This window comes from Solanum tuberosum, unplaced genomic scaffold, assembly GCF_000226075.1.
Source record: "Solanum tuberosum cultivar DM 1-3 516 R44 unplaced genomic scaffold, SolTub_3.0 scf00328, whole genome shotgun sequence".
Taxonomy (NCBI): domain Eukaryota; kingdom Viridiplantae; phylum Streptophyta; class Magnoliopsida; order Solanales; family Solanaceae; genus Solanum; species Solanum tuberosum.
In genome coordinates, this window is record NW_006239252.1 from 188583 (window position 1) to 198488 (window position 9906).

Here is a 9906-nt window from a genome sequence, read left to right on the forward strand (position 1 = left end):
GCATCATTGTACATTTTATGCATTTACATATGACATAAAAATAAAACATACAATGTCTTCAAATTCCTCCTTGATCGATATTGTGATTTTAGAAAAAAACACAAAATCAGAGCTAAAAATCAGTTAAAACCTTTAGTGGCGATATTATGGGCTTTTCTGTCGATTTTTGTCGCCGCTAAAGGTCTAGTTTTTTTAAGTGAATCGTAGTTAGCAACGCTTAGGTGTAGGGATTAGTCCCACGTGGCTTGCCACGTCATTAAAAATTTGGGGTGTTAACTCTTGAGGGTATTTGTGGTTAAGTGGTTTTTTGAGAATCGAACATAATTAAGAAAAAAATAGTTAATTTCAATATAAGGATATAATCGAAAAAAATATATTTTATTTTTTACTAGAACTACACTTATTTTGGAACAGACGAGAGTAGAATTTCATTCCTTTAGTAGTGTTTTTCTGTTTTGTAGATTTGCCGCTCATTTTGGAAAGCTTAGCCATGAAATTGTGGAGAAAGTCTCGCATATCATTCTCTTCTTTTTCATCCAATTATTATTATTATTAAAATACGAGCAATCTAACCCGTAAGGACTTTTCGTTTCCTCTATCACATTCGGTTTCCAGGTAATAGGGATATCTGCAAGAACTCTTACGAGAATGAGTAGTTCAACGTCAACGTCATCGCCATTTAGTCGTAGCAGGACACGATTAGGGAAATATGAATTAGGTAAGACATTAGGTGAGGGAAGTTTTGCTAAGGTCAAGTTTGCCAAAAATGTACAAACAGGTGAAAATGTAGCCATCAAAATCATCAATCGTGATCGCGTCCTACGACAGAACATTATGGAACAGGTACCTCCCCTGCCCTGCCCTGTCTTGTATACGTACCCGTGCAATGCGTGGACATTATTAAAGAATTATATATAATGTCCACACATTTTCCATCCAGGGGTGGATGTAGGCTACTGTATAGCTTTGGCTCAAATGTTGTATATATGTTATGAAATTCAATAAAAATGTACAAAAATTAAATTTAGAATTCAGTTACTAGCACTTGAGATCGTTGTGAATTCAAAGTGTTATGATGTGTAATTGAACTAGTTAGCATAAGTAACTGTAAAAATGTACATGTTATGTTGCTTTTGTTCTGAATAAAGGAAAATGAAAGATGTTAGATGATGAATGCCTGTTACAAATTTCTTTTGATTTATAAAGGAAAAGCGATTATGTGATCCATGATGTACTTTGGTTGACAGATTAAAAGAGAAATATCAACGATGAAGTTGATCAGACATCCAAATGTCGTAAGGATCTTTGAGGTATGTTGTATTCCTTCTGCCCTGGCTTCTTCCTCGTCACTCGTAAACATACAATTTTCTTGAGTGCTTCATATCTTTGTAATGACAACAACATATATACCCAATGTAATCCCATAAATGGGGTTTGGAGAGGGTAGACTGTACGTAAACCTTATCCTTATCTCGTAGAGGGTAGAATATTGCTTCATATATTTGTACTTCTCTTTATTCTAACTCTGGTTACATATTAGGTTATGGCTAGCAAGACGAAGATCTATATTGTTCTCGAGTATGTACATGGAGGAGAGCTCTTTGATGAAATTGTAAGTTTTTTTCTCTTTCCCCTATTTTATGGAGGAAATGGAGATGATTGGTAAAATAGTTTTTTCTTGGAACTATTTGCCAAATGTAGATTACATGTTCATGTTTATAGTTTTCGCTTGTATTGCAATGAGAATGTCCTTATAAATAAGATATATTACAGGCAAGACATGGCAGACTCAAAGAAGACGAAGCTAGAAGATACTTTCAACAGCTTATTAATGCCGTTGATTACTGTCATAGTAGAGGTGTTTTCCATAGAGACTTGAAGGTTTCTGACCCTTGATTGCATTCTTTTAGATGCCGAAGTTTTTTTTTCCTTCACGATTTGACTAGTATTAATATTGAGTTATGCGATTTGTAGCCTGAGAATCTATTGCTGGATTCATTTGGTACTCTGAAAGTTTCAGACTTTGGATTGAGTGCACTTTCCAAGCAAGTTCGAGTAAGTATTCTGTACGATTGAAAGGTTAAAGAGTATATAAAGAGCTATTCACTCTCTAGTATTATTATGGAATACTCTCAATGTTATTCAGGACGATGGACTTCTTCATACTGCTTGTGGCACACCAAACTATGTCGCGCCTGAGGTAACAACAACCTTAAGAGTAGTTATTCGACAGCTACACACTAGTTACTCCCTCTGTTTCAATTTGTTTGTCTTACTTTCCTTTTTAGTCTCTTTCCTTTTTTGGCAACTCTTTAATCCTGACATCCCACCGTACATGTTTAAGACCTCAATATTAAAGGACATTTTGGCGTTTAAGATCACACAATTCATAAGGCTTATTTATTTTCTTAACTGTGTGTCAAGTCAAAACCAGATAAACAAATTGAAACGGAGGGAGTAGTTATTTCTTACTGTTTCCTGCCTTTAACAAGAGGTGTTGTATCAGGTGCTAACTGATAAAGGCTATGATGGTACAACAACTGATGTCTGGTCCTGTGGAGTCATTCTCTTTGTTCTAATGGCTGGATACTTACCTTTTGATGAACCAAACCTAAATGCTCTATACCGAAAAGTAATTTCTGAAAGTTTCTTATTATCAGAGATGTTTCTGGAATTCTTTGTTCGTTTATTTTCAGAATGTTATTTGAATAAATTTGCTTGTAAATTGCTCTCAGATCCTTAAGGCTACCTTTTCACTTCCACCATGGTTGTCCTCCAGCTCAAAGAATCTGATCAAGCGTATTCTTGACCCGAATCCACTCACAGTAAGTCCCTTTTATCTTTGCTTTATTTACTATCTAGAATGAGCAGTCCTGGAATGAGCTATTTCTATCGACAAACGCTCAAACTTGGCTTCAGCTGGCAAGTTAACACTCTAGCTTTGAGATCCACATCTAAACACACCTCAACTCGTCTCCATTGTGTTAGTTGAACACTCCAACTTACAAAATGATCATCTAGACACCTCTAAAATTTATGTGTCACTTCAACAATGGGTGTGCACGAGACATAGTGGGGACGAGTTGGAGTGTTTAGTTGTCAGTTGAGACTAAGTTGAAGTGTCTAGATGTGCAATAATCCTCTCCAGTTGAGGCCAAGTTTGAGTGTCTATTTATGTATTATGATGAGTGATTTCTAATCTTTTGTTTCAGAGGATCACTATTCCAGAGATCCTCGAAGATGAATGGTTCAAGAAAGATTACAAGCCGCCTCCTTTTGAGCAAGATGAAGATGTCAATCTTGATGACATTGATGCCATTTTCAATGGCTCGGACGTAAGTAACATTTTCTTTTCACACATAATAAACTGTTCAAGATCTCAAACCAAGTTCTTTCCAATTATCTCCACTGCCTACACATCGCGCCTCAAAGATTTGTCAATAAGTTGAGACATGAAATCCTACATTAGTGAGAGACATTAAACAGTTCCTTGAGAAATTTAGCTTAATGTAATTATAGAGGATATAATAAGTGGAGCTTAATAAGATCAACTATGTTTATAAGCTGTATCGAGAACCAAACATCCTGTGTGAAATGATACGCTTATTTTATGTTTTTCAGGATCATCTCATTACAGAAAGAAAGGAAAAACCTGCTTCTGTCAATGCGTTCGAGCTCATTTCAAGGTCAAAAAGTTTCAACCTAGAAAATTTGTTCGAAAAACAGGTGAGTACTTTCATATTACTACACTTGTTAACACCCTGACAGACATGTCTACGGTATATGATCTTTCAAATTCCATTATATCTAAGAATAGTTAGACTGAGAAAGTTGCACAATACAGTAAGGATGTCATGTTGTTTGATCTTCGAGTACGATACTTGGACATAATCTGACTTTACCATATATAGAATGTGTTGAAAAAGTGTTTATTCCTCTGCTAATGCATTTTCTAATAGTATGAATTGGCAAAGTATAGGCCCTTGTCAAGAGAGAAACACAATTTACTTCCCGGTCGCCTGCTAATGAGATTATCTCCAAAATTGAGGAAACTGCAAGACCATTGGGATTCAGTGTCCAGAAGAAAAATTACAAGGTAACTAACACCTTGCACCTTTTAGTATTGGATGTTTGGATTTGACTGATATCAATTGACTCTAGTGTAAATTTGACTGTTTTACGAAGGATTTGACTGTCTTAAAACAATTTCGTATCCTTGACTATTCCAGATGAAGTTACAAGGCGACAGGACCGGAAGGAAAGGCCACCTTGCTGTAGCAACAGAGGTGATTACTTAGTTCGTTTATGTTGATTCTCCCACATCAGTTAGTGATGATGCATGCACTTGGACTTCTTATATGGTCTTGAGCAATCCTCACCTCTTGAGCTCGACTTTCTTTTATCACGACTTCATATTCCACCTCTCATCATTGTTGTATACTTGTTGCTTCAGGTGTTTGAAGTAGCACCCTCATTGCATTTGGTTGAGCTTCGAAAAACTGGTGGTGATACATTAGAGTTTCACAAGGCACGTTACGTTCTAGTTTATATTCCTCGTTTAATCATGACATATGAACTCTCCTCTAATAATTGAACCTTAAAAGTTGCAGTTTTACAAGAACTTCTCTTCAGGATTAAAAGATATCGTCTGGACAACTGAACAAACAACCGAACAACCCTCTGAAGAAAAAGGGTATCTATCTCTTGTGCATTGCTTCATTCATAAATGTTACATATTTGGTAATGTATTCATAATCAATGGTGCTTGTACAGGTCTTAACAAGTGGTGGTTATTGTTACACGAATAGAGATACTTTGCACAGATATATCGATAATCCATTGTTTCTCTATCTGAATTTTGATCCATATACGCAGTATAATAGCGAGATATGTTGACACAAAGGAGGACAAATGCGTGTACAGTTTCAATGCACAAGAACTCCTAAGATCATACTAACAAGATCTCAAACGTCTGGAGTTTCTTTTTGTATATTATATGAATGATCTGATCCGCAAAGATCATCCTTTTCCCAAAATTTTTGTGTACATGAAACTTTTTTTTAGTTTTTTCATATGTCCCAAGATGTTCCTAAGTTTGTGTAAACAAATGAGGATTGACATCTTTTAGGTTTGTTTGTATACAAGTTCTCTTTTCCCATTGTAATCCCTTTTCACAATCTTCATACTTCCTCTGTTTCATGAAAGATGTTACTATTTGACTTCTTTTTTCTACTATCACTTTCTCAATTATTTTAAATTTGTTAGAGTTGTGATACTTTTCGTATAGTTTTTAAATATAAAAAATAAAATTAAAGAATCTATATACACATGTGATCTTTTTTTGTCTTCTTTAGCTCCTTAACATTGTTGAATCTAAAGTCATTCAACGATGAACTTTTTTTCACTCAACTTTAATTTTTAACTCAAAAGTTATTCAATTATGGATTCTTTTCACAAAAAAACTCACTTAACTTTGATTTTTAACTCAAAAGTCACGCAATTATGAACTTTTTTCACAGAAAGTCATTCAACTATAGATGTTCTACTTACAAAGTCACTCAACAAAATCAAAGTTCAGTGACTTTCTCTAAAAAAAAAAAAAACTCATAGTTGAGTGATTTTTAAATTAAAAATCAAAATTGAGTGACTTTTCACTGAAAAAAATCATAATTGAGTGATCATATGAGATGTTATCTTTACCCCCTTCTTGAGAGACGTTGCTTTTTCCCCACTCCCCAGTATGGCTTGCCAGAGCTTTTCATGGATAATTGTGCATCTTACACTCATATGGATAATACCACCAATAGTGCACCTGGTTTATATGAATTTGCCACTTTTTTAGAGCACCGTCTTTCATATATATTTTATTTTTGATGGTGTAGTGCATTTTCTATAGATTAATTTTCATGTTCTCTCTCTATTTGTTGACATACTAAGCCGATTAGAAGCTTGTTCGGATGGTAAGCATCTCTCACTTCCAATCTTAAAATTGTCAGTTCGAGTCATCAAAAAAGCAAAAAGATAAAAGCTCCTGCCAAGCCGGGAGGGGTAAAAAAGGGACATAAGCCATGTAAAAGAATATGTCAGTTTTGCATCAGTTTCTCATTATCACGAACAGTTAAAAATCAAATTAATTAGTCTCTCAAGTGTTCATAAGAAATGTATAATTTTTCATCACCAACTAAAATAATGTGACTGGCGTTTAAAATTTTTCATCAAAAATCTACTAAATGATACGATATCGAAGAAAAATAGAGATGATTGAGCCAATTTTGAAAAATCTAAATTTGGTTAGGCCTAAAAGATCAGTAACCAAAAAATTAGTGTATGATATAATTTTTGGAAAAAAATAACTGGTCAAACCGTATCACTAACCCGCTAAAATTCACAGGCATCATTAATTCAAACTAATTGCTAAATTAAATAGGAACTTGACGGATTAGCACATGGTCTATTTGCATATTTCTAAATTCTAAAAAAAAATATAAGAGCATCGTGCTGATCCAAGTTTTGAAGTTTATAAATTTTTTATAATAATCTCAAATAAACATAAAATAATAATTAATTCACAATCAACTATTTATAAATATTTTATAATTTTTTTAAACACAAATACAGAATAAAAGTTACTACTAAATTTTTGTGGACCAATGAAACAGATTTAATTTATGCATTTGTTGGTACATGTATTTATAGAGTAGTTCATTTTAGTTCACGTGAAAGTGTGTTGGCTGCATATGTATTAATTTCCACTAATTAATTAGTTTACATGTGCATTTTAATTTGTTCTTTTTCCTCGATTGTCAGTGAGATGCATTGAACTTCGTGGATTTTCAATTTTGGAGGAAATTATCACACTTATTTTTCTATTTTTTCTAATTCAATTTGAGTTATTTAACAATTCTCTTTAGTTCTTTATTATTACTATATACAATGTTTAATTTAAAAGAAATTTAAACTTTATACTTACGAGAGCTATCAAATATATTCTATATTCTTTAAACACTTTTATATTTAGAGATGAATTGTCAAAAATTTCGACAAAACATTTTTTTGTGTAATTTAAAGTCTTATTTATATCTCAGAGGTGATTAGGTGTAGCTTGCATACTACTTCACTTTAAAGTATTAATTTTGTATATTCAAATTAAGAAGTGATACTTAAATAAGTGTCAATACTTATTACTCACTGTGGAGTAATTTTCTAGTAGGCAATCAAATCGAAAGTTGGTTTGGCAACTTGCCAAGTTGGAATGGAGTCCCATAAAGTTAAATAGAGTATTATTCCTATATTGAAATTGAGACAAAAGATTCACGTGAAAGTGTTTTTTCAATTAAGCTACAAATTAGCTTAACTGTTACTGGTGCGTTTATTTAAAATTCTCAAAAGATCTCCGTGATATTGACATTCCACTCGTACTATAAAAAATAAAATAAAAATTAAGAGCCCATTGTAAGTAATTTTATCTTGTATTTTTGTCAATGACCATCTTTAAGGTATGAATCCGTGTTCTCCTGATCACATGATAACAATTTTATCAGTTACTTTGAAGCACTCCTTCCATTTCACTCGTACTATATCCTTCGTTATTGTATGTGTATATATCAACTTTACTGAAATATTTTATTTATTAAATTTATTTTCACGTTATGGATTCAGATATATTATTTACTACGATTATATATATAAATTCATGTTTTGCATCAAAAGCAGTTGAACATTTTATCCGACAATGAGAATAGGGTTGCACAAACTCGACTATCAAGCCACTAAAATAATGGTTTGGGGCTCCAATTTTTTTGATAATACATGAGATTATTGTCAATAAAAATCTCATGTATAATTAAATTTGAGGGGGAAAATGGTTAAAAATATAATAACCTTTGTGAAGATTGTTGTGATAATTGAAAAATTAAAAATATAATAACCTTTTACCTTATTTAATGTGAAGATTGTTGTGATAATTGAAAAATTAAACAATTTTTAGCTAATTGTAGTATCTTTGTTATGTGATTATCTATTTTATTGTCTCATTTATATCTTGACAAATAATATGAACCCACATTATTATTTCTATATTTACATTTGTCAGTCCCGTCTAATTATTGTTACTAGTATACATACCTGCGCGTTGTGCGGATATTTTAAAATATAATAATTTTTAAACTTAAAAATAATTAATATGAATTATTATTATTGAGTAACAAAAGTGCATGTATATAATAGTAGGATATAGTTTTTAGAATTTTAAATTAATTTTATATAAATAATTAATATATTTTTTATAATATTAATTAGAAAAAGTTTAGACATTATAAACGCCACCAACGTGATATTATGAATATAACATGAAAACATACATGGTAATTCATTTCAAATCAATTTTAATTTGAAATCTGAAAGCAATGATATCAATTATTATCTTTAAATTGAAATACATGTGGAGAGATTTTATATGATAGAATGAAAATTTTGAAATGATAAAATAAAGTTGATCAAGATGAAAATCTAAAAATAACACTTTGCAAGTTATCATTCATATATTGAAATCTTCTCAGCTTGTTAAATTGCAAAAGAAATAAGAATTACAACACAAATTAAGCTTTACTATATAAGTTCTCACTAATCTAAATCCTAACTTTTATCAATGTGAATCTCATCCATTTTATTCCATTTTCAAATGCAATTTCTAGTATAGTAAGATAAGCCATATATTTATAAAATTGTCCATGTATCTTTTATTTTGTATGTACAATTCAACGTTAGCTTTAATTATTATTTTTATTTATAAAGGATAAAAAGCTATAATAATTTTACATTATGACAATTTAGTTTACACGATTATTAAAAGATATAATAGGCAATATTTCTTATCCTAAGTTAGCCTATATATTAAAATAAATTATTATTTTAAAATCATTTAATTTATTATATTGGCTAAAGAGGAATTATTATTTTTTAAATTCAACTTATTATTATAATTTATAATAAATAATAAATTTGAGTTATTAAATTTAAAAAAAAAAAAAGAAGAAATTTCTTATCACAGGCTATGCAACCCTTCAATCCTCAACATGCTATGCAATCCTTCAATCTGAAAAAAAAAAATCACACTACTTTAAGTTATTTCGTCATAGTGCATAATAAAGATAATCATTAATAAATATGAAATAATTAAGAAATAGAACTTACTGAACATTTTCGACAAAATTATGTGAATCATCTTCTTCAGTTATAAAATCCCAGATGATTGCATATATGTTAGCACATACATGTCTTCATTGCAATATTTTTTAATAGTTCATCAATTTATTTTTGTATTCAACATATATATTTCCAAATAATAGCATAAAACATCATTCTCTATAATGCAAATAACATCTCCAAACTAAAATGTAAAAGATAAGGCAAAAACTAATAGAAATTGATAGAAAATTAGGAAAGCAAAATAAGTTTCCTACATGAAAAATACGATAGCACAATCTCTTAAAATATAAATTTGGAAGTAATATGAAGTGAACATCAAATCTGCCTACTCTTAGCAAGAATGTTAATGACTTCTTCCTTCAGTTTTATCACTGAAAATACAACACATTGTACCTCATGGCAATTTTATTGATATATTTATATTAATAATTTAAATGGTGATGTGTTGCTTAAAATTGTTTTGATTCTTTTTAATTTTATTTTATGTACTGTGAATTCAATTGTACAATTTTATCATTAGAATGACTTTTTCCCCATAAATTGTAAAACTTTTTCTTCTTTAATTAAAATAAGTCTAAAAAATTAGTACTTGTAAATTTAACAAATGACATAGTAGATTTCCTCACAAAAGCAATATACACACACAAACACACACACGCACCACCACTTTCAACTTGACATTTTCATGTTGCGGGGATC

The 9906-nt window shown here is 30.9% G+C and overlaps 1 protein-coding gene and 1 long non-coding RNA gene across 3 annotated transcripts; one reads left to right on the top strand and one right to left on the bottom strand.

Moving 5' to 3' along the window:
* Positions 1 to 612: 612 nt before the first annotated feature.
* Positions 613 to 4896, top strand: LOC102584341 (CBL-interacting serine/threonine-protein kinase 9-like). The gene is made up of 15 exons (XM_015314939.1): positions 613 to 843; positions 1248 to 1310; positions 1541 to 1612; positions 1774 to 1881; positions 1975 to 2055; positions 2147 to 2200; positions 2507 to 2632; positions 2736 to 2825; positions 3213 to 3335; positions 3622 to 3726; positions 3980 to 4096; positions 4230 to 4286; positions 4454 to 4528; positions 4611 to 4706; positions 4774 to 4896. The coding sequence occupies exons 1-15, from the start codon at positions 649 to 651 to the stop codon at positions 4894 to 4896; spliced, it is 1485 nt and encodes a 494-aa protein (XP_015170425.1). The 5' UTR covers positions 613 to 648.
* A 4127-nt stretch (positions 4897 to 9023) lies between these two features.
* LOC107063285 (uncharacterized) lies at positions 9024 to 9906 on the bottom strand. Of its 2 annotated transcripts, none has more exons than XR_001475186.1 (2): positions 9869 to 9906; positions 9024 to 9094 (listed from the first exon to the last, which is right to left on the bottom strand). It is a non-coding gene; the product is annotated as an uncharacterized lncRNA (long non-coding RNA). The 2 variants fall into 2 exon arrangements; XR_001475187.1 differs by lacking the exon at positions 9869 to 9906 and adding an exon at positions 9193 to 9263.

What these genes read in the sequence shown, in the direction of transcription:
- LOC102584341 (XM_015314939.1), top strand. Translation starts at nt 649, where the DNA reads ATGAGTAGTTCAACGTCAACGTCATCGCCATTTAGTCGTAGCAGGACA. An exon ending in CAAACTATGTCGCGCCTGAG is followed by an intron (nt 2,201 to 2,506) that starts GTAACAACAACC and finishes GTGTTGTATCAG; the next exon opens with GTGCTAACTGATAAAGGCTA. An exon ending in TAAATGCTCTATACCGAAAA is followed by an intron (nt 2,633 to 2,735) that starts GTAATTTCTGAA and finishes AATTGCTCTCAG; the next exon opens with ATCCTTAAGGCTACCTTTTC.